General features: G+C 35.3%; 1 protein-coding gene across 8 annotated transcripts in view; it reads left to right on the plus strand.

Annotated features, from left to right (window-relative positions):
* Nucleotides 1-26,082, plus strand: part of Cadps2 (calcium dependent secretion activator 2) — a 546,589-nt gene that overhangs the window by 377,329 nt on the left and 143,178 nt on the right. For all 8 annotated transcript variants that reach the window (XM_074064310.1, XM_074064333.1, XM_074064259.1 and 5 more), the window contains exons 10-12: nt 9,198-9,306; nt 10,784-10,984; nt 24,404-24,540. In XM_074064310.1, the coding sequence (XP_073920411.1) occupies nt 9,198-9,306; nt 10,784-10,984; nt 24,404-24,540 (447 nt within the window). The remainder of the gene's footprint in view (nt 1-9,197; nt 9,307-10,783; nt 10,985-24,403; nt 24,541-26,082) is intronic.

A 26,082-nucleotide genomic window follows, 5' to 3' on the forward strand; every position in this document is an offset into this window, starting at 1 on the left:
AGTACTTTAAAAAATAATTTTTTAACAAGATGAGTACTTTAAAAAATAATTTTTTAACAAGATGAGTACTTTAAAAAATAATACACATTCAAATATGTGGATAAACTGTGGAATAAGCTGTGGAAGTCAGTTTTTTTCATGTTATGGAGAAACTGAGTGAAAAATAAGGAAGAACCAAGTTAATGCAGTTATAAAAGTAATGCAGACAAGTTTGTAAGGATCCTGGAAGGAACCCAAAGTAAGTGTTTATTAGATTGAGAAACAGATAGAAAGAGGGACTGTGAAGATGAAGGCAATATTTTCCTGCATGGGAGTTCTGGTGAAGAAATGAATTAAAGTGGGTGAGTCATGCTGAATTGTCTGTCTGGAGTACCTTACCCAGTGGTACCTAGAGATTCTGCTGGTAACTGCTGGAGATGTTTGTGAGCCATGTAGGGAAGGCAGACCTGCCTGTGCTCTTCATCACTCTCCCAGCAGGTTCCAGATTATTCATGTGGTGTTGTGCCAGGGGACTTTTCTAGTCAGGTTTTATGTGTCTTCCAAACAAGAGAAGGAGATAGGAAATTTATGAATTGTATGCTCAATATAGTTTCTATATTTTTAATAATTGATTGTAAAAGTATTAATTTGCAAAAGCCCCAATGTCTAATAATTATAATTTAATTATTTATAAGATAACTTGGACATACTGTTTGGTTTTATATATGAACTCCATCATTACAGACTTTTTTCTTTCTGAAATGTATAGAAAAATTTTTCATATATATAAAGATTAGAGCTATTCAAAATTAAAATTTAAGCATTGGCTAAGTTATTTAAATTGGTAGATGGGCTAATTATAAAGTAATGCTAAGAATACGTTTTTGTCCAACACCTGGAAATTTAGAGAAGATATGATACACATTTTAAAATTTTTTAAAGCAAACAGGAGTAGCTTTATTCATATTTCAAAAAATAGACTTCAAGCTAAAATTAGTCAAAAAACAGTCACTGTATGGTAGTAAAGGGAGTAATACATCAAGATGCTATAACAATTGTAAATTTCTATGCACCAAACATTGGTACACCCAACTTCATAAGAAAATAGTACTGGGCATAAAGAAACAGATAGGTCCATATACATTAATAGTAGATGACTTTTAAAATCCACTCTCATCAATAGATATATCTTCCAGACAAAAAAAAATCAACAAAGAAACTTCAAAAATAACCTTCATAGAACAAATATACTTAATAAACAGCTACAGACATTTTTATTTTATCGTTTTTACATTTACTCACATGTGTATACATTATTCAGACCACCTTCCCCCCACCCTGACTTCTGAGCAGAACCTGTTCCACCCTTTTGTTCTCTGACTTTGTTGAAGAGAAATCATAAGAGATAATAAGAAAGACCTCACGTTTTTGCTAGTTTGAGATAAAGATTGCTATACAGAGAGATTCCTAGTGTTGTTTCCAAGCACGTGTGTATTACCACCCATCTCTACCAGACCTCTTCACTACTTCCTACTCCCCTTCCCATAGTGACTTCTCTGCCAGTTTAAGATTACTTATTTGCTCCTCTACAGTGAGCATATCAACCACATTCAAGTTTTAGGTTTCCTTCCCTTTCCCTATTCCTTCCATGTGCGTTCTCCCCTTAGTGTGTGACCCATGTCTAATAATATTACTGCATTTGTTTTAAGTCTATAATCTGCATATGAGGGAAAATGTGATTTTTGGTCTTCTGAGCCTCACTAACTTCACTTAAGATGATGTTCTCCAGTTCCATCCATTTACTTGCAAATGACAAAATTTCATTCTTCTTTGTGGCTGAATAAAATTCCATTGTGTATAAATACCACATTTGCTTAATCCATTCATTGGTAGTGGGCCATCTTGGCTGTTTCCATAACTTGACTATTGTGAATAGTGCTGCAATAAACATGGGTGTGCAGGTGTCTTTGTAATAACCTGAGTCGCATTCCTTTGTGTATAACCCTAGGAATGCTGGATCATATGACAGATCTATGTCTAGTTTTTAAGAAGCCTCCATATTGTTTTCCAGAGTGGTTGTACTAGCTTACATTCCCACCAGCAGTGTACAAGGTTTCCTTCCCTCCTCCCCACACCATCCTCACATTTGTTGATGATGGTGTTCTTGATGCTAGCTATTCTGACAGGAGTGAGGTGGAATCTTAGTGTGGTTTTGATTTCCATTTCCTTTAAATACTCATCTTCTTAAATGCAAAACTGAACTACAAGAGAGAGGAAAGCCTGAGGGACCAAAAGCGACCAGAATGCTAAACTCATGATCTCATCCTGTGCCTGGGAGCACAGGACTATGGGATTTTACTGCTCAATCAGAGAAAGAAAATATGCCATGAAATACTTAAAGTAAGAATTTAGAACACAGATCTCATCAAGAAATCAGATAAGCTAGAGTTCAATAAAATGGTGGAGTAGAAAAGAATCTGCACTCAGGCTCATAAACTTGTGCTTGGGCTCAGGAGCTGAATATGTTCTAAAACTAACCTTCAGATTTGCTGTTAGCTTGTTCTCAAAGAATGTTGAAGTCTCAGTTTATTTTATCAAATAAAGTTAAGAAATTGGCATAAAAAGTACTCCTGGATTGGTGATAACCCTAGGGTATCTGCATTAAAAAAGAAGGAAGGCTAATCCTCTACCTGGGATTCATGGACAAATCTGTGCTGAATATTAGCTCACAATCTAAAGTTACAAAGTAAACTGATCATTTTCACTTCGGAAATTTCTAGTTATAGAACTGTAAACTGTGAAGTAGCTCTGTTTACAGTGATGGGATTTCTAAACAGGTTCAAAAATACAACAAAAGAACTAACAGCATAAAAAAGACCATAACACTATAAAAATAATCAAGCAGATTTGGAAAAGGATCACACAGAGCTTACAAAACTTAAAAGCAAAATCACTGAAATTAGAGCCTGTTGGACAGTTTAAGCATTAGATTAGAAAACAGCTAAAGATGTATTTAAAGATATAATGGTAGTTATAATCTAAATAAATTACTTAGAACTCAGAATGGTGAGACATAGAGACATAATATATGTCTCTATATGTACCTGTATATATATATATATATATATATATATATATATATGTTCAAAAATATGGAAGAATGAATATAAGCTCCAGGATATTTCTGATAGAATTTGAAAAAGAAAACAAAGGGAAAATGGGACAGAAGCAACATTTGAACAGTAATGATGGACAAGTTTCTAAAATTGGTAATTCCTAACTAGGAATTATCCAGTGCAGGAAATACAACAAATACTAGCCAGGATAAACATGTAATGCTTAGAAATTTCACAACGAAGCTTTGAGATACCAAAATTTAAGAAAACAACTACAGAGAAGGCCAGTCATGGTGGCACATGCATACTCCTTTGCCTCTAAAACAAACAAAAAGGCTGGGGTGTAATTCAAGTGACAGTGTGCTCACCAAACGTGTGAGTCCCTGGGTTCAATCTCCAGTATCACCAATAGAAGAAGGAGGGGGAGGGGGAGGGAGAGAGGCAGGAGGAATCACAGAGAAAAGGCGAGTTAGCTACAAGACATTGACAACTGAACTTTGATCAAACTTTTCAACGTGACTACACAACACTTCCTACAATGGAGTAATATCTTCAAAATGCAGATAGGATTTCTAGGCTAATATACTATGTAAGCAACTATCATTCATGAGGAAGGACAAATTAAATACATCTTTAGATAAAAAAGAAAAATTGACTCAATGGCTTTTACTGAAGAAATAAAGAAATTCAGATGGTGGAGTACGTTTCAAGAAGCAGTAGTCAACAAGAAATTAATAAGAACTAAGCAAATATAAGTATCAACTATATAAGATTATATATTTTAGCAGTGAATAATTCTGTTCCTAAACACTAATATACTAAACATTACCTGAATGAGACAGAACTAATGTGATGTGGACTGACTCCTAAAATGGGAGTGGCTATGAGAGAAAAGCCCTCAAACTTTACTACATTGAAGAGGAGCATTAGCTAAATCAATGAAAAGGGATTTGAGAGATCACTAAAAGAATAGAAGCATGATTTTAGCTCCTACATGATTGTGGAAAAGGAGAAATTTGTTCATGTTTAATTAGGGACCAACAGAAAGGTTTTGTAGCTTTATGAAAATCCAAGATTGACTTTAAGGCAATAAGCAGAATTAAGGATTTTTTAAATCTTCTAGGTAAATATAAACAGAACAATTCAACAGCAAGATGGAATGTTCCAAGGAAAATATAAGAATCTCAGGTATATATAAGTAAAATTATATATTTTTTTAAAAGTACAAGCGTTTATGAGAATTGATGGAGAACATATATGTGGACAATCTTGGTGAGATGTTTTAAAACTGATATTTCAGAAGAAATATTGGAAAGAGAACATTTAACTACACAATTTATTTGATCTAATGGGAATAAAAATCACTGAATGCTAATTAGAAATGCAATTTACTCACACAAATACATATTTTGGGGTACAGTGTGCTGCAATTAACATGGGAGGGCAGGCATTTTGGGAGAATCTTTACATCGTTTTTCCATAACACTTCGAACGTACACTCCACCAGTGGTGTACAAGTGTTCCCTTTCTTCCATATTCTCTCCAGTACTTTAAAATAGCTGTTCTAGTTGGGGTGAGATGTTATCTCATTGTAATTTTGATTTTCATTGCCCTGATGACTAGTGATACTGAGTATTTTTCATATACCTGTTGGCCATTTTTATGTCCTTTGAGAAATGTGTAGTCATCTTTCACATGAGGATCCCTGCAGGCAGCCCTTGAAAGGACAGGGTGTGAGCTGTGAGGGTGAAGCCAAAGATGCAGTGGAGACACCAGGAGTGTGGGATGTCTCTTAGGAAAGCTGCATGCAGTAAGCAAAGCCAGCCAAAGAGGACTCCATCCAGCAAGACCATAGGGGCAGCACTGGAGATGCTGGGCATGCATCTACAGGATTTAATGTTTGTCCTGCTGGGTTTCGTTCTTCTTTTAGTCCAAACTTTCCTTGCTATCCCCTATTCCTCCAGTCTCCCTTTTTGTTGTAGAAATTTTTACTCTGTACCATTGTATCTTAGTAGTATATGACTTTTTTTTTATTTTCAGTGGCTCATAGTTAAGAGTTTGGCTTGAGTCTCAGAAGAGACTTTGAACTTGGGCTTTTGAACTGTGTTGGAACTGTTAAGATTTTGGGGACCCTTACAGATGGAGTGAGTGCGTTTTGCATTATGAAGTGGACGTGAGCCTTGGGGGTCAGGGGTAGAATGTTATGGTTTAAGTAGCTGTGTCTGTACGTCAAGTTAACAAGGGATAAACTTGTGATAATCAATCTTGATTGTCAATTTGATCGGTTTGAGAAGCACCTAGGAGATTAGTAAAGCACACCCTTGGAAGTATCTATAAGAGCATTTCTAGACAAAACTAAGGCAGGAAGACGCATCCTGAATGTGGGTGGTACCATCCCATAGGCTAGGGACCCAGTGGAATAAGTAGGGGGAAAGGAAGAGAGCCTAGTAACACAGGAATTGTCTGTCTCTCTGTTTCCTGGTTGCCATGAGGAGCTGCTGCACTCTGCTACACCCTCCCCACCATGATGGACTGGAACCTCTGAAAGCACAAGCCAAGATAAACCTTTCCTCCATTAAGTTGTTTTTCCTTAGGTATTTGCCATGGCAACAGAAAAACTAACTTAAATGCTGACTTCAAAGGAATTAAATTAAACTCCATATCAAAAATATCGCCATGAATCCAAACTTAAAAGTACACTTCTAAATAGCTCCCATATTAAAAGGAAATAATGAAAATGAAAAGTATTTAGTAAAAATGCTACAGATAATTTGTGAATTAAGACTAATATGAATTTAGAGTGAAGTTAAATGCATATATTTAAAATGAATATAAATTGAAAATGAAAAACTAAGTAGATGAATTATAAAAACCTATCAAAGAATAGAGATGAAGAGATAATGTAGCAGAAATTAAAAAATAAAACAAATGAGAAGATTAACAAAAAACAAAGATGTTCTTTGAAAGCAGTAAAGAAGTGAATAAACCTGTAGCAAAATCAATAATGGAAAGAGAATGCACGATTAAATAGTACATTAAAGTGAACAAACTTTTTGATCAGAAAACCCATAGAAAAGATAACCTCAAGTTGCTAATAAACAAGAGGGAAATTCTCAAGCCATTGGTAATGGCAGTTATGCACTTAAGTAACAGCAAGACACCATTTCTCATCCATTGAAACTGACAAAAAAAAAGTTTAAAAATTCAAAATACCATGCTTAGAAAAGATGTGTTACACCAAAAGCTCTCAGATGCCACAGTGTAAGTATGAATTGGAACGCACCTTGGCAATATCCAGTAAAGATGGAGCTAGACATGCCACACAGGCCAGCAAGTCTGCTCCTTGGCGTAGCCCTACACTAGCTCTCATGCTCATTGAAAAGAAGACCTACACAGGACTAAAGCCCATCACTAGGATACTTGATAAAGTATGGTGATTTAGGTAATGGAATACAAATACATCAAGAAGTTTAACATCAGAGACATGTCCAACTTTTGTAGAAGATATTATAGGAAAATGTATATCATCCTGTCTGAAAGATTCTATAGCATGTAAAAAAACACTCGATTTTGGTTATCAGTTCACTTAGTTGTAATAAAAGTTTTTAAACATTCATGGGAAAAGTAAACACAAAATTCAACATGGTAGTTACCTCTGCAGGGAGAAGAAAGGAAATGGATTTTGGGTCATAGATGAAGGCATTAATTATGTCTGTCCTTAAAAGAACATGTCTCCATATATATGTATGTGATTATATGTATGAAGTTATTCAATCAAGCTTAATAATACATATATGGATGTTAATATACTTTTCTTTATGTTTGAAATATTTTGTAATTTTTTTAAATGATACACTGTTATTTATAATTAATTATTATAATTAATAATATAGCATTATGTAAGAATAGCATAAGGACTAAATTATTGTCTTTAAGTAAAAAAAGGGACTGCTGCTGCTGCTGCTGTTTTGGTTTGGTTTTTCCAGTAATGGGGATTGAAATCAGGGCCTCATGCTTTCTAAGCAAATGCTGTGCCCTTTGAGCCACACCTTCAGTCCATAAAATGGGCCTCTTTTTAGAACAAATAATAGAGGTGTGCTGTTACTATTTACCACTCAGCACTCCACCTCCATCCTTACCCCCCTCCTAAAAAAAGCACCCACACAATCAGGGTTTGTTCTTTTTTCCTGGCAGTGCTAGGGATCAAACCCATAGCTTTGGCCATGCTAAGCAAGCTGCCACAGAGCTACACGTCCAGCCCCTCCACTCTCATATCTTTACACAAGGAAGCTGAATCTTCATCAAGTAATAATAGAAAACCCGTATGGGAGTTGCTAGCATTCATTTTGGAAGCCTTAGACAGAAAGAATGGAAAAAATGGATTCTATGCTAGCGTACAAATGAGGAAAGGGAAAGAAAAGGAAACTTAGGTGTAGCAAGAACTAACAGTGACACAAAGCATTGGTCTCATTTTTCCAATAAGGCTTAATGTTGTTTTTATTTTTCAAAATGAAAATAACTTTATTTTTCCATTAAAAATTAATCCCTACATTTGGAAAAAATTCAAAGAACACTGAAAACATAATTGAAAATAACCAATAAAAACCATTGTAAATATTTTAATATGTATGCTTATTTTCATATATATGTACAATGTTTACCCATAAAAGCACACTCTACCTTTTTCTTTTTAACTTAATTCTCTGTATGTTATAAACATAATGTATATCTTATAAATAGTTCCATGTTAAGAAAACATCTTTCAGATTTCTTTTAATGGCTCAGTGTATTATACAGTAAGGGAATGTTATAATGTATTTTATCCAAATCGCTTGTGTGTTTGCACATAATATCTTTGAGTACTTCCCATTTGTTTCTTTGGGATATATTCTGAGAATGAGATTTTTCTGGATTAAAGCAATGCATAATAAAAAGTGCAGCTTTTACTGTTATATATGACATATCTTCAGAGAAGGCAGCAGGCTAGAGACTCAGGCTGGAGCTGATGCTGAGGTCTGGAGACAATATTTCTCCCTCTCCAGAAAATGTCAGTGTGGGCTTCAAAGGCTTTCAGTTCATTGTGTGTAGTCCATGTTACTTTTTTTTTCAGAATGAACTCCTCCTGGGATCTTCTTTGTCTATTGAAAGATATACTTCTGTTTCCTTAATTTTATTTCATGTTTAGGATATTTTGCTACTTAGGTGTTTATTAATGAACCAAACATCCATCAAACACAATCCATCAAACATTTCTCCTACTAGAAACAGCATCTCTTTCTGTTTTGGGAGAAAATTCCAAGAGCCTACCTATTGTAGTATTCAGCATTCTTCCTCACTAATGTGAACACTTAACGGGACTTTCTCCCCCTTGCTACAGTATTTGGTCCAAATACCACTTAAGATCCAAGCTGGTACAGTCAGAGAGGTGACCACAGAACTATTGGCAGCTATGGTTCTAGCCAAGTGAGACCTCAGCACAGGAAATGAAGCCAATTCCAGAAGACATGAACTGAAAGCAGAATAGACCTTGGCAGTGTTGTCCCTGGCTACCTAAAGCTTGTTCCACCCCGACCCCTCCCATGGGCCTAGTTATGTGGACAGTAAATTCCAAATATTACTCAGACTTTCTTTTATCTTAGTTAAAACTCTCGCAATAAGTATGCTTGTAAATGTGGGTCCATGATTATGTGAGTTTGGGAATACTAGTAAATCTCACTCTTAGAGATTCAGCCTGATAGCATGCTAAAGGCCCTGAAATAACAGATGACTATTTATCTTTAACCTCGTGGTTCTGAACTTATTTTTAACATGAATATTTCTTTGTGGTACTGCTGTTAATACTTCATGGAAGCTTATCCAAGGAGTCATTGACTTGAGAAATTCTGGACTATGGGCATATGGAGGGCCTAGCTGCCAGCTGACAAATGAAAGGTGCTTTAATCTCTGAGCTGGGTTTTGAAAGAAGGTAAAATAGAATAATTTATGTGTAAATTATATGTTATAGTTTTGCTTAGGAAAAGAGTCTTTTGATAAAGAAAAAGCTAAAAGTTAAATTTAATTAATTTAATGTGAGCAATCTTTAAATTTTTTTTTCTCAAATAGGTTAGCCAGTACACCTTTGCTATGTGCAGTTACAGAGAAAAAAAGTCTGAACCACAAGAATTAATGCAGCTTGAAGGATACACTGTGGATTATACAGATCCCCACCCAGGTAATTCTAAGTTGAGCTGCTCCACCAGGCATAAACACCTGCAATGCTACAGCAGCCCTGTATCTGTTCTGCATTGCAAGCTCCACTTGATGAAAAGGTTGCACATTTCACTCCTATAACTGGGAAAGACTTTGAGATTCAAATTATTCTTTATAAGGGCTATTATCTGTAGCCATGATTCATCTTCTATGTTACTTTAGTACAAGGATTAAATATGTTACCATGATAGAAAAATTATTTAAGAAATATTAGTAATGAGTACACAAACTTCTGCACTGTATAGCAGAAATAGGAAACAAAATGCCAAATAAGTCATATATTCTACTTTCTCCCCAACACATTTTTATACACCTTTCCCTCCTTCCATATTAAAATAGTTTGAACATCTTAATCCAAATACCTGAAATCAGAAATGCTTGAAAATGATGCCACAAATGGAAAATTCTATTCCTGAACTCATGAAAGATCACAGTCAAAATGCAGAGGTACTGAAAATATTACATAAAATTACCTTCCAAGGTCTAGGGGCATGGCTCAAGTGATAGAGTGCCTGCTTAGCAAGCACAAGGCCCTGAGTTCAAACCCCAATACCACTAAAAACAAAATTACCTTCCAGCTGTGTGTATAAGGTATATATGAAACATAAGTGAAATCTGTATTAAGACTTGGGTTCCATCTCTATGATAACTCATTATGTATTTCAAAATCCCAAATGCACTAATGCTAAGCATTTCAGATAAAGGATCTTCAACCTGTACTGGCTATTGTACTAAGCACCTTGTATTTAAAATTAATGAGTGGATATAATGATGTTAATGAAATTAATTTAACAAGGTTAAGAAATAGAAATACTAATAAAATGTAGATCTTTACAAATCAAGTTGTAGAGATTAAGAAATAGAAATCCATGGCCATATTCACTAATTCTTCAGTTAGAAATGCAAAATGTCATCTTTTCTGTGAAAGAGTTTTATAAAAGATAAAATACCATAGAGTATTTGTAAGGTACCAGTTTTGCCTTACCTATATTTGTTTTGTTTTGTTTTATTTGTGGTACTGGGAGTTGAACTCAGGGCCTTGCACTTACTAGGCAAGCACTCTTCCACTTGAGCAACTTCATCAGCCCAACCATATCTGTATTTTTTTTCTGCTAAACTCATCATTTACTTGTCCTACATATAGAGTGGTAAATAGGCCAACACAACAAACTTCCTTCCCATGTGAAATATCGGATTGTACTGTGCATTTCCGCTGTGTCAGAACTGTGTGTTTCCCTGTGCTGTTTATAATTGCCAAATTGATATGGATTGCTGTTCTCATTCAAATCATGAATTGTGGATTTGATCTTCAACTAAAAAGTGATTTAGGGCATTGAGCTGCTAATAACAAATACATTCCCATCTATGAGGCCAGTTAGTAAATTAGGTTAAAATCTGACAATTGTGTAAATTTTAATGATGTCTTTCTTCTTCCACAGGACTTCAGGGTGGTCAGATGTTTTTTAATGCTGTTAAAGAAGGAGATACTGTAATATTTGCCAGTGATGATGAACAGGACAGAATATTATGGGTTCAAGCCATGTATAGGGCCACAGGTCAATCTTATAAACCAATTCCTGCAACCCAAACCCAGAAGCTGAATCCTAAAGGAGGAACTCTCCATGCAGATGCTCAGCTCTGTAAGTTTTGTTAAAATAATTTGGTTATCAATTAATAACCTTAGTAAGATATAGAATTGAGGCAAATTTGTTTAGAATTATAGTTTACATCACTAACTGATTCCTCATTAAATAAAAATAGTTCATATTAACAGTCATAGAATCAGTGATCTAATTTTTCACATATATCTGGAGTGAATGATATGTGTGTATCTTATGATATTTCTGGGAATAAGAAAATTCTGCAATACTTCCCAAAAGAACTGTCAGTAATTTTTACTGAGATGTCCTATAGAAAAGGGGAAAGTATTGCAAAATCAAATTTGTAGTGGTAGGATTACAGAGGATCAAATGATGAATAGCCATTTTGCACATTTGTTCCTGGTGACACACCAGGATGATAGGCCTTTTTCTTGTTATAAAATGATAAAAAGAGTGTGTCATCAGAGGTGTTTCTTTTTCCAAATGCCATAATATCATGTCATTTTCTGCATGCTTATTTAAATCATTAAGACATGTATTTTTCATTTTAATTTATCATTGGTCAATAGTTGTATAATAGTGATAGAAATTGTTTTGAATATTGATTTATTAATCACAAACCCAATTTTTTTTCATCTTGCTGAACTCCTTTATAAAACTGCTTTGGTTTCTCATATAATAAGTCAATTTGTCTTCATCTTTAGGCTCAAGTTGTGGCTTTTATTGTCAAGATTCTTCTCCAGGGTAGTAACATCTTGACATGCATTATTATCTTCTTTTGCTTTTCATGCATCAAACAACTACTCTCTTTTCTTTTTAGACACTCTTCAGTATCATATCTGAGCATCTTAAAGGCTCTTTAGGCCAGAAAATTAAAGGTGGATATGAGCTCTTTTTCTTTATTTTCTTTTAGAAATAGCAGATCACATCTTAATTTGAGACACATTCTTAAAATCATAGTAAAGAGTTCTTGGGAATATTAAATATTAATTTTTGTAATTGGGTTAAAAAGTCTTATTCCTGCTTTAAAGTTACTAGCATTGTCATCTTCAAAAGTAAAATGAAAGGAACACATTACGTTATATATTTTTACTTCTACCTTCTCTTCACCCCCTGGTCCTACACACAGAGTATGGGACAGTAAATAAGAATTTCCATCAGAACCAAGGTGTGCCAAAGTGTAACTTCATTTCTGTACAAGTGAGCTTATATCATGAATTTCCATTTTTAATGTTGTCAAAAAATTAAGCTCATCAATGCATATGGGTATGTACCACCAATGCCCGGCCTGTAATTTTGTTATTTTCTTAATATTGAATTTTGAGAGATTGTTATATAGTCTGGAAGTAAGATTTATCAGATGTGTAATTGGCAAATATTGTCACTTCATCTGTGTAGTGTCTTTCAAAGAGAAGAATCTCTTAATTTTGAGGAGGGTTCATTTTCTCATTTTCTTTTTGTTGTTTTTGGTTTTTTTTGCTTTTGTTTTTAAGGCCGATCTTGCTATAGAGCCTACAATGACCTTGAATTACAATCTTTCTGCCTCAGCCTAGACATGTTGCCACCATGTCTAGCTTCCCATTTATTTACAGAGATAAGTCTTTGATGTTAAAACTAAGAAATCTTTGCCTAACACAAAATCACAATGATTTTCTCCTGTACAATATAGATTATGGATTAAGTTTGAAGATTTTTTTTTCATTTTACACCTATTTTGAGTCAATCTTTACTTATGTTGAGAGGTGTGCATCATTGTTCATGGATATCAGGTAGACATGTGGTGAGTTGAAATGCAATCTTCCATTGAATTGCCCTTGCATTTTTGTTAAAATTAGTTGACTACATATGGGTTTATTACTGGAGTCTCCTTTCTTTTCCTTTGATCAATTTGCCTATCTCAATATCATTACTACACTGTCTTGACTACTGTTGCTTTGTAAATCTTGCCATAAGGCAGTGAAATGCTCCAAGTTGATTCTTTTTTTTTTAATTTTTATTTTATTCATAGGTGCATACATTGTTTGAGTCACTTCTCCCCCCTTCCCCCAGCTCCCTCCCTTACTCCCTCCCCCTTCCTCCTTTACCCCCCCTTTCCCCTCACTACCAGGCAGAAACTATTCTGCCCTTATCTCTAATTTTGTTGAAGAGAGAGTATAAGCAATAATAGGAAGGACCAAGGGTTTTTGCTAGTTGAGATAAGAATAGCTATACAGGGAGTTGACATGCATCGATTTCCTGTACATGTGTGTTACCTTCTAAGTTAATTCTTCTCAAAGTAGCCTTTTCTTTAGTTCCTGGTCCCCTTCTCCTATTATCCTCAGTTGCTTTAAAGTATCTGCTTTAGTTTCTCTGCATTGAGGGCAACAAATGCTGTCTAGTTTTTTGGGTGTCTTACCTATCTCCATACCTTCGTGTCTTACCTATCTCCATACCTTCCTTGTGTGTTCTTGCTTTATCATGTGATCAAAGTCCAATCCCCTTGTTGTGTTTGCCCTTGAACTAATGTCCACATATGAGGGAGAACATACGATTTTTGGTCTTTTAGGCCAGGTTAACCTCACTCAGAATGATGTTCTCCATTTCCATCCATTTACCAGCAAATGATAACATTTTGTTCTTCTTCATGGCTGCATAAAATTCCATTGTGTATAGATACCACATTTTCTTAATCCATTTGTCAGTAGTGGGGCATCTTGGCTGTTTCCATAACTTGACTATTGTGAGTAGTTCTGCAATAAACATGGGTGTGCAGGTGCCTCTGGAGTAACCTGTGTCACAGTCTTTTGGGTATATCCCCAGAAGTGGTATTGCTGGATCAAATGGTAGATCAATGTTTAGCTTTTTAAGTAGCCTCCAAATTTTTTTCCAGGGTGGTTGTACTAGTTTACATTCTACCCAGCAGTGTAAGAGGGTTCCTTTTTCATCACATCCTCGCCAACACTTGTTAGTGCTGTTGCTAATGATGGCAATTCTAACAGGGGTAAGGTGGAATCTTGATGTGGTTTTAATTTGCATTTCCTTTATTGCTAGAGATGGTGAGCATTTTTTCATGTGTGTTTTGGCCATTTGAATTTCTTCTTTGAGAAAGTTCTGTTTAGTTCACTTGCCTGTTTCTTTATTGGTTCATTAATTTTGGGAGAATTTAGTTTTTTGAGTTCCCTGTATATTCTGGTTATCAGTCCTTTGTGTGATGTGTACCTGGCAGATATTTTCTCCCACTCTGTGTACCTGGCAAATATTTTCTTTTCAGTTTAGAGACCATTTCTTTTGTTGAGCAGAAGCTTTTTAGTTTTATGAAGTCCCATTTATCTATGCTATCTCTTACTTGCTGTGCTGCTGGGGTTCCACTGAGAAAGTAAAAAAAACAAACAAACAAAAAAGAAAAAAATGTCAAAGATATAAACAGGGAGAGATAGTGTACTAATCAACATTAAGCTAAACAAGCATTAGAGAGACAGAGGATTAAAAAAATAAAATAAGTAAAAATAAATAAAATTTTTTTTAAATTTAAAAAAATTTAAAACTAAATAAAAAAATAAAAAATAAAAAATCTCCAAGTTCAAATGCAATAAAGTTTCAGTCTTAATAATTTTGGTGTTCGTCCCTCAGCCTCCAATCCTGGAGATGGTGTCTCAGAAGTAGTTCTGTTGTTGTCTCATCAAAAGGAAAAAAAACCAAAAAAGCAAAAAAAAAAAAAAAAAAAACACAAAACACAACAAAGTGTCCCAAGTTCAAATGAAATACAGTTTCAGTAAGTTTTTCAGCATGCAGGTATAGTTCAGTTGTTTTCTCATCAAAGGAAGAGAAAAAAAAGAAGAGTCTGGAGACAGCTTTATTAATGTTTGTCTGAGGCTGAGGCTCACCTGCCCACTGCTGTCAGCCTGCTGTTGCTGGAGGTGTTATTTATGCAGATCTCTGGGGTGAGCTTAACACTCACCTGGCCCCACAGGCTTTGTTTACTTAGAGTTCTCCTGGGTGCGACTGCCACTGTTACAAGCTTTCGCCTTTCCAAGCACACTGGGGGAGGTGACGCTGCACTGGCTTTCTCAGGCCTGTGTGTTTATTTACAGCTCACGTGGGAAGTGACACTTCCCCGTCTCCTGTGGAGTTTTCCTCCCACCACCACTTTTACAAGCTTTCCTGCTCCTGGTTACAGGGCAGGTGCCGCCACTCCTGCCTTCACCAGCCGGCTTGTTTATTTACAGTTCTTGAAGGATTCCCCTCCCCCCCTTCAGTGCTCAGGGCGCCCCGCCCTCTTTGCTACATGTCTTTTTTATTGTTGTTTATTATTCAGTTTGGTTTTTGCTCTTTTTTCCCTGGGTGGGGGTTGGTCTGTCCAGGGGGCTATGCTGATCTGGCCCAGGTTTGTCTGTGGGAGTACTGAGTGCCGCTTAGCTCACCTTGTGGTCTGCTTCTCCCAAGCAGGTTAGGCACTGGTGTCTGGCAGTGCAAAAGCCCTCCTGGTTTCTCCGTTTAATGTAGAGTGGCGATGCTCTGTGCAGTTGGGAGGTGTGGAGAAGTCAAAGTTTTGCCTCTTCTTGGTGGTTTTTCCTGTAAGGTGTGTCTCCAGCGTCTCTCCAAGATTTTACTTTAGGAAGCACGCTTTCTGCTTCCTCCCGCTAGTTGCCTCTTAGAATCTCCTGGATTGATTCTTTACAAAGGTGTTTTGCTATTCTATGTCCTTTGCATTTCTTTCTTTGAGAAGGAGTTCCTGTGACTTTTTACTTTGAGAAGGAGTTCCTGTGACTTTTCTTATAATACAGTTCTTCTGGTAATTAATTCTTTCAGCCTTTTACATATGAAAAGTCTTTATTTTACCTGCTTTTTGGAAGATAGAGTTAATACTTTAAAGATTTTGCTCACCTTTCTTCTAGTTTGTGCTTTGATTACCTAGGAATAGAGGTACTGTCACTTTGGTTTATTTCTCTATACAAATGTCTTTTTTTTCTCTAGCTTCTTAAAAGTTTTTCTCTTTGATAGTATTATTTGAACAATTTGATTATGATATGTGTTGGTTTAGCTTTCTTCATGAAAATGTTCTGAAGTTTTGCTCTAAAACACACAGGGAAAAAGTTCTATCCTTTCAGGCTTTGCATTTGAGCTTTGTTTAGTCTGGGATCAATTCTCCTCACTTTTTGGAACAAAATCCTTCTTAATATTCTAATTCAGAACCTGTGAATCATGAAATTTTATAGTTTGGCTGTTGGGAACAAGTAGTATTCCAGGATCTGTGTGAGTTTGGGTGCTGTCCTCTCTGCAGCAGAGTGATTCTGCTCTCCAACCCCCCACACCCTACACTCAGGCAGTTTCCACAGATGCCTACGATAATCAGTACTGAGCAGAGTAGCTCAGAAAGACTGTGGACTGTGCAGGTCTCTCCCCTCCAATGTCCTTCCCTGCAGACTTCAGTCTTGTGGCCTTCCTGCACTCTCAACTCCTTCTTCTCAACCCAGCAAGTGGGCTGGGCTTCCTGGGTTCTTGAGAGTTTCTCCTGGCATTAACCTGAAATGACTCTAAGGCTCACCTCATTTCCATCTGTGGGGAGTGGATTATGAGAAGCCTATGAGAACTTGACATAAGCACAGCTGTGTCAAATAATCTACAGGCTGAGTTTGGCATGACCCCAGCTGCAGAAGGGGGTGGAGGCAAAACGCAGCACAGCTACTTTTCCTAAGTTGTTTACATTGAAGAGTAATTTCAGTCACACACCTCCCGGAGAACTATTGCTCCACATCCTTGTTTACCACTGTATATAAAAGACTCCCTGAAGGAGGACACAGAGGAATTGATTGGGGATTGATTAAGGATTGATGGGAAAAGGATTGATGGGGAATTTGGTGTGGAATGGATTGATGGATTGATTGGCTGGCTGCAGACTGCTTACTGCTGCTGCTGGCTGTTGTGTGTTTGTGAGTCTGAGGACTGAGACTTTAAAAAGAATATGAGACAGTGTAAGTCTGAGGGCCAAGACTTTACAAGAGATTAAAGGGAACATGCAACAGTGTGAGTCTAAGGAGACTTTAAAGAATAGTAAAGAAGTAAGGCCTTAAAGAATAGAGAAGAAAAGAAGTAAAGTAAAAGAGGAGTTATTAGAGAAAAGGAGCAATGAGGCTGTTGTGTGTCTCCATCCGAGCACCCAGCACACCTGGCCCCGACTTTCTGCATGTTTGTCTATCTTTTGTCCTTTCTGCATCTCCAGTTGCCCCCAGTTAGGTTGGTAGAACAAGAGCTTGTGAGAAAGCTTGCAAGACCATCTCTCAGGAATCACTCTCCCATGTTGCCTGATAGGCAGTGTTTTGAGGATGTTTTTAAACATTTATTTGCTCCCAAAATTTTAGTCATTTCAGATAGGAGAGTAACTCTATTCTTACTTATGCCTCCTTGGTCAGAAGTAGAATGCTTGTTTTTTTCTAACTTTAAGCAAGACTTCTCAACTGCAACACTGTGGACACTGTGGGTCAGATAATTATTTGGGAACAGTGGTGGATCAGGGAACTGTCATGCACATTACAAGATGGTTTGCATTTTCCCTAGCTTCTTCCCACCAGATGCATAGAGCCCTCCCTCCCCCCAGGTCTGTCAACCAAAAATAACACTAGACATTTCTACATGTTCCAGGAGGCTGGGAAAGAATCACTCCTAGTTGAGAACCACTAAGCAATTCAGACTTATTTCTGTGAAAGTGTCACCCTCAATTCACTTGTGTTCCAGTATTTTTTCTTAACCTCCTGAGTACAAAGAGGGCCTGAGGAGTGTGCTGAGTTCACAGATAGCATCCACTTGTTCCTGCTGACAAGAAAAGTGGTTGGAACCACTAGTGTACAGCATTAAGTCTGTGCCTGGAAAATACAGAACTAATGAATTAAAAAATATCTAAGCAGTCAGTTGGTTCAGATAGCTATGTAACCTATTTTTAGCAAAATTTTTCTTCTAGTCAATGTCAACTTCTTGTCAAGGCAGTGTTGATCAGGCTACATGGAATTGGATTTCCTCATTCTGACTGAAAAGGAAACTTTCAGTTGTATAAACAATAGCACTCACATATTCTGCACTGTTTATAAATTTTTCAATCAAAACAGAATCTGGCTGTTTAGCAAAATAAGCCAACCTCAAAAAACCAAGTATCACATGTTCTTGCTCATTTATAGAGCCCAGACCTAAAATGATGATGGTGATGAAGGTGATGATAATGGGATATGAATGTAAGGGGGAATTTTCTAGGAGGGGAGATCAACAGGAGAGGGGAGTGGGGAACGAAAGGGGTTAAGAGGATCAAGTATATGTGTGTGTGTGTGTGTGTGTGTGTGTGTGTATACATACACACACATGTGAAGAGAGCATAATGAAACCCACCAAGCACTGTTTGAAAAAGGTGGCAGAAGAGAAGGGGAAGAGGAATATAAGAATGAGGAGAACTTGTTCAAAGTACACTGTATGGATGTATAGAATTATAGTAATGAAATCCCCTCATATTATTAATGTATTCTAATTTGAAAATAAAACAAAGAAAAACAAAAGGCTGGGTGTGTTGGTGAATGTCTGTAATCTCAGTGGGATGTAGATCCAGGTTCAAAGCCAGCTAGGACAACACTCTAGGAGTGGTGGCATATGTGGCATGTCTCTATAATAGGAGGCATAGATAGAAATAAGAAGGTCTGAGGTGACAAAAGCACGAGACCCTATCCTAAAAATAATTAAAAGAGGGCTAGAAGCATAGCTTAAATGTTGGAACACCTGCCTAACAAGCACATGACACTAATTTCAAGCTCTAGTACCACCACACACCCCCCCAAAAAGGGAGGGGCAGGAAAAGAAAAGAAAGGCAGGAATAAAGAAAATTTTTTTTCTGTCTGATCAGAGTGAGACTAGTGATCCTAACCTCCATCAGAGATGACACTGAATTGTTCCAGTGTTTCCCTCAGTGTTTTTCATCCTTCCTTGACTTCTGTATTATTCCTTTTTCTCCCTTCCTGGCCATCTCTTAGAAGAACAACTCTTAGAGTCTTCAGTAGAAACTGAGAAACTAGCATAAAATTAAAATTCCTAGTTTTATATGTGTGTGTGTATGTATTCATAACTAATTTAAATACACTTTCGGTTTTTTTTACTGACCTATAGCTGGTAAGGGTAAGTATTTTCATTCATTTCTTTTGCTTGAAAAAGAAATATAGTTTTAGTATTGATAAGATGTTTGAAGATTATCATGATCTTGTTTATAGGGTAACTCTACAGAATATTTAAGTTAACTTTGCCATTCGTGAATGAAAATGTCTATTCCCCACAACAGAAAGGTAGAAATAGCCTAGTATACAGTATTCATGCAGGTATAAAGAAATAGTTATGAAAATATATAAAACGTTGCAAAACATCATCAATATAGGTTAAGTGGAAGATGCTAGCTTTTATAAGGTTTTACTTTGTAAAAATTACCCCTATTTATAAAACAAAAAAATAAGTAGATTTTAATTGAAAATAAGATTAATTAGAGGGACTCTTTCTTTCATTTCCTGAATTTTATTTGAAGTAGGTACTCTAACTTTTTTTAAAGGCTGCTTTTAAAACTAAAGCATACAAATTTAAGGATACTCAAAACAAAAGAATAAATTCTAAGTTATTAGAAGATAGCCTTATAATTCAGGGTTATAGATTTCTATGACAAGCGAATCTATTTTACTTCCCCTTTTCCATCCTCTTAGGATGTGTAGAAAATCTTAGGAGAAAGGGCTTATATGGTAGTGGTATGCTGCTGAAGTTTTCCATTTCAAATGTAGTCCCTGCTTTTGCCAGACTTACAGGCATTTTTTTGAACTATCTTTCTTTGGTGTCTCCAGCCAAAAACAGCCTGTTTTTCCTTTTCTCTTAGTTATGTGTGTAACATAATACAATGTGTATGCCATGTGGAACAGTGTTATATAGTAGTTGATGTCCAATGATAAATTCATGTCAAAGATGAACTAGAAAAGCTGCCATCTATTTGATTTTAAGTTAAATATCTTTATATCCTTAAATAGGAGCATAAACTTAATTTAACTTTGTGAATTTACTTTCTTGATGGATCTCCTATGTTAAATTTCATGCTTCATAGAGAAGGCATTTAGTCTTACTTTATACTGAACTTATTATTTCTGATAAACATTCAGTATTGGTTTATTTTTGCTTATTTATAATACCAGGTCTCTTATGTATTGATTAGAATTTTCATCATGTGAAAATAGCTTCTGTGTTACTATTTTATGTAGTACACAAGACACATATATCAGTTTCTAATCAACTTTTAAGAGAAGCAAAGAAATTATTGAATGATTGAGATGTGAACAAATAATATATCTCTCAACCATTGTCATTTGGTCTTCAGCAGAAGGCCTGCATACATAAATAAAATTTAAAAATAAAAAGAACATGCTAACAAGACTGATGTACTTAAAATTTTAAGACATTAAACTCTTCCTATTAAAGGCTACATGGCTGATATAAAACAGAAGTGGTGTTAACTCATCTGTGCCACTTCTTACTTCCTATAAATATTTAAATTCTATGAAAATTTGACCTAAAATAAATGTATATATAATGAGATATGAATAGTAGTATATGCAGATACAGGTGGACTCTTAAACATGGGACAATAAATTGTATTTCAAAAAGCTCATATGCTACAGAAGAGACCTGCTCTTAGCTAGTAACACCCTCTTCTTTGTTCTTTTTGATATTGGATTCTAATTCTGGACACTTCCATAACCTTGGAATGGTGACGAAAGGCCTCCTTTTCTCCTCCAATGTGCCCCCTTCTCTTTTTCTGCCCCTTTCCTTTCTATGTTCACAATATCTCACAGCACCAAGAACAGCAAAAAATGCAGGATCATTAGAATTTGTTGAAAAAAAGAAGAAATTCAGTTAAAGTTTTTCCATCTGACATTCTGAACTCTCATTTAGTTGCCCTTCTCAGGATTCAGATTCTTGAGCACACATGGCTGGTTGTGGTCAGTATCAACCAAATATCCTCCCTCACCACAATGGAGCCACTCCTGCCACTGAGAATCCTCACACATTGTTTTCTAAGCTAGCTAGTTTCAAGTTCATGTTAACTGTTTAAATTGATACTGTCAACATACTTTTCCTTTTCCTTGACTTCCTACAGCTATCATTCTAATGAAAATTTTAAATTTCCAGGTTCCATTTGAATAAGCCCTCTATAACTTCTTAAATCTCTAGCAAATAGTAATCTTTCTCAATTTGGGTTTTATTCCATCTACTGCTTGCACACCTGGTGACAGTACCACCTAAAGATGCGAGAGCATATATATCCAACTGTTACCATAGAAACTCCACCAGCATCCTCAATTACCATGTCCCACATCTGAAGTTAGTCCATAGGTTAATCATCACAATTTATGACAGCATTGATATTGTTTAAGCTCATTTATTGTTGGCTTGTTCTGATTTTCTTACATTATTTCAGAAGACAAACTGAACTGAAATTGGCCATTATCAGAGAATATTTGAAATGCACCACAAATAATAGTCTATTTTTAAAAGTCACTTTAATTTTTTCTTCCAATAAACATTAATTGAAAGTAATCTCATATGACTGTAAAGTCTGATGTAATTTTAAAGTTCTCATTTTGGCTATGTGTGTTTTCATTTATTCAGATGATGCGTCTGTGTCTTTTAAGAATAAAGTATAGCTACATTATAACTAGAGAAAACTATATAAAATATGCTTTAACAAAAATAAGAAACTAGATAATATTTTAATGATAGATTATTTACTATTTAACTTTAGTTCATGAGAATTTTAAAGTGAAAGATGTGGGGGAAAGAATAGGGGATATGTAGGATGAGGAAGTCTAGAGATATAATGTAAGGACTAGAGATCATAAAATAGCAGGGCTGGGGATGTAGCTCAGTGCTATAGTATTTTACTTTTCAGTATATCACAAACATTAGTATACCTTGCTATTATTTTTTTTGAAACAAAGTACAGTAAACTAAAGCATTTGTTTCTTTGAAAATAAAGTTTTACTGAAACAGCTAAAACACAAAAATGATATCTCTCATATCTTTACAAAAGTAAATGTCTCTCATATCTTTACAAAAGTAAAGAAGATCACAAACTGTACAAACTGTGATCTTCTTTATAAATTCATGGGAGTCAGTGGTGAAGGATCTTTTCATAAAATGTTTTTAAGTTGCACTAATCTAGCATAGGAAGACTAGAGAAGCCAGGTCCATACAGTCAGTGTTTTGAAGGACTCCCTAAGAACACATTTTGCTTTCATAAGATGATAGCCCTGGAGACACTGTAGATTGTTGTTTATTTTTTAAATAAAAATCTTAAAAGGTTTGTTAGGTTGTCTGATTTTTAGTGTTTAAATAGAGTCTATACTTATAACTTCAGTTGCTATTGTGAATATAATTTTCATCATTAATATTATTGTTGGAAAAGTAATTTTCCTCACGTGTGTGATTTGTCAAATTAGTACATACATGGTCATACATGGTTTGAGGTTGTATTTCATGAAGAAATTACTTTGTAAATTCAAAAAATGATTTAATTAGCAATGAAATGTAGGCTAATTTTTCAGAAGCTTTTATATTTTATTTAAAGACTATGTTTTCCATTGTTTTAAAAGAAAAAATTACTTCTACAAACCTTTAAGGTAAAAGAATTATATATATTTTTCTCTGAAATTCATTAAATATCCTTTTCTCAACAGATAAGTTATTAATGGACATTGTTTTTAAGTGCTTGCAGTAATCTTTTCTGTGAAAGAAATAATGAATAAAATTGAGATATTTTCTAACACTAATAATTTATTTCATAAAGATGATACTGAAAGAATTTTTATGTAGATAAAGGAAGATTTTAAAATATAATCTTCCAATTTTATGATGTATATGCTTTACCTTTTTCAATATTCTGCCTCCTACTCATTTGATAGTATTTCATACTATCATACATTTCTCTTTACATCAAAAAGATGCTTAGAAAAATAAAATACCAAAAGAGTTGAATTCTCTCATCTCTCAGTTCAGGAAAAGCAGTTTAGTTTTGTGTTAATTACTTAATACTAATTTGTCACGCCATTCAGGTAAGGAATTATTAAATGTAAAGGGGCACTTATGTTACTTTCCCTGCGGATCACAATCTCACATCTTCCACCATCAATAAACTCTCATTCATTGCTTTTTTGCTACATTCACCTTTTGATATCTTTCATTGACATAGAATATACATTAGTTTTGAATCTTTTTTTTTAAATGTGATTTCTGAAGACCCTTCAGCTTGAATTATATAGTTCTTCCATCCACAAATATGGCAGAAAGTTGAACTTGACATGGATCAATATGATCTGGGCTAAATATCTAAATGTGACTGATTATGTTAGCATCATGTCCACAGATCAATATTGAGTTTTATTATGAGCCTGACTCTATAATTGGGTTTAATCAATAAACTTTTGTCTCTTTTCCTTTATAGTTTTAGGATTCTACCATGTAGGTTTTTGAAACTACTCTTAGCTTTACATTTAGTACTGCTTTTCTTATTATGACCAGAAAGAGATCTGTCTATCTAAGGAACAATTGAGCTTCTGCTTTCTCATTGTGAGAAGAGTCCACTTTTGTCTTGGTAACTGATTGCTTGTCCAATATGCACTCTGCTTCTAACAGAGCTAATGTAGTAACACCCCAGCACTCCTTTTGGGTAGTGTGTGGCTTTTTCTCTATATTTAGTAAATCACATTGAAGACTTTGACAAAACATGCCATTAATGAAAGCAATCATAAAAGCTTGCCTTTTGATAAACCCGCAGGGTCTATAGGCGTTGAAAGATGCAATCTATAAAGAACAATAAATTTGGACCTTTGACTGAAGTGCCATTTGGGATGTTAGGCTTTGTCTACATATTTGCACAGATATGATGCTCCCTTTTTCATGTCTCTTAAACTTGAAGCTTGAGAGCGTTCACTGCCATTTCTACATTAAGGCTGGTCCTATTAAAAGCTCTGTACAAAAAGAAGACTGGAAGTGATCCAACTAAAGCATGTGTGTTCATTTCTGCCCTAGTTTGCCATTTGGAAAGCAAGCTTCGGGCCCCATTGCTATTTTTTATGAATAGACATGAATTCTTTTCTAGTCATTTCCTTCAGTGAATATATACTTTAAGAAGATCGATTTTTCTTAACGTTGGAAAACTAGATTATCTGTCTGATAGATATTAGAAATAGCTATGAATGGAAATAGAATTTTTTAGTTCTCAATGATTTATTAATTCTCACTCATACTTTTACTTAGACTTTATTGCAGTTTATATTAATATGCTGAATTCTTCGCACCATATAGTACATGGTAACAAGTAGCCTTCTGTTATCTCAGAGCATGAATTCTTCATTCTTAAAAAACTGCATTTGTTTATTATTAAACTAGAAAAGTAAATGTACATGCATTTTGAATTTACAGATGTGGAACGTTTTCAGAAACAGGGTATGGATGAGTTTATTTCTGCTAATCCTTGCAAGCTTGACCACGCCTTCCTTTTTAGAATACTCCAGAGGCAGACTTTGGATCACAGGCTGAATGATTCCTATTCTTGCTTGGTGAGTATGAATCTATCTGGTCACAGAATAAAAGATTTTAGAAAGTGAGAAGTACTTGATAGGAAGCAGCATTTTATTCCTGACTCATTTAATAGCTATAGTTGGAGCTAGGGATAAAGGATTGCAATCGATTGCTTCCCAATTTGAAAATTATGTACTTGGAGACCACTGCTGTGCCACTCAATAGACAGGAGAATAGACTCAAATAGATGCTGAACTGTGTTTTATCAGTCTCTCCAGAGAAAGCTGAGTGAAAGCAGAAGAGTTTAAATAAATATTTTTTTTAAAACCTTTCTGTTACAGGATTTATTAACACCTGTACAAATATTTTAAGGTTTGAATTCTCTTCACCAGATGTTGATATCTTACATTTCTCTCTTTGATTCTTAGAAGGACAACCTAAGTGACAGGGGAAGTAAAAGTGGGTAGATAATTTGATGGGAGCTATACAAAACAAAGAAAGTTTTAATTTTATTTAGCCCTCCAAAGACTAGTTAAATTTCTGTTTAAAATGGAGAAGAGGGTGTGGGGGTGATTAAGTAGCCAACCTGTTACTTGGTATATGTTGCAAGCATAGCCAAATTTTGAAATAAAATTTATAATTTCTATTTAGAAGGATGCACAATATCACAGAATGTATGAATTAAACCTTGTAGCCTAAGAATCATATGTGCCCTTCCAACTATTTATTTTCGAAAATGGCAGTTCCTTGGAATTTTTCCTACCAGAACATGCCTATTTGTATCACTATTTGAGTTTCTTGGCCAATTTACATAGTAACTTTATGTGATAAGTTATATTCTCTTTAAAGTAAGATTTAGGACTGACTATGCTCCCAACTCATCAGAGTCACCTCAGTAGACAAGAATAAATGATCACACTGAGGTTCATTAATTTATTTATGGAATGTTCATTGAGAGGCTATTATTCTATATATAATTGTACATTTTAAACCTGAGCCAACTCAAATTTTGTAATTACATGGAGAGAAAAACAAATGATCACAAAGTCCTATGATATCTTTCCACGGACAGGTACACATAGAAACAAGTACCTCTTGGTTTCCACTCAGAGGCTAGTTACTGAATTATCAAAAGTTGTTTTGATTTTGCTGATGATCACACATGTAATATGGTATCTGAGAAGTAAGCCACTGGGTGTCTTAGAGGGCAGTAAGTGTGATGTCATCAGAAAGAATGAGTCAAGATGACACTGGATCTAAATCATGGCTCACTGACTGATGTGCAGTGTTCTTGGACAATTCACTTAACATCTCTCAACTTTAGTTTATTTATCTGCGGCATAGAAATCATAAAGACTACCATACATGATAGTTATAAATACTCAGAGATATGTGTAATATGTCTAGTACAGTGAATGCCTTTACCATCTCCACAGTAAGTGTTCTGGCGATCTTTCCCCACCCTCTTCCTCCATTTCTTTATGGCCTGTTCTTCACTCTTTTATAGCCTCCTATTCATTCTTCCCTTCAAACTTTCTTTTCCTTCTCTTTTATTGATATCTGCTTCCTTTTAAAACTTT

Source organism: Castor canadensis, chromosome 2 (assembly GCF_047511655.1).
Source record: "Castor canadensis chromosome 2, mCasCan1.hap1v2, whole genome shotgun sequence".
Lineage (NCBI taxonomy): Eukaryota > Metazoa > Chordata > Mammalia > Rodentia > Castoridae > Castor > Castor canadensis.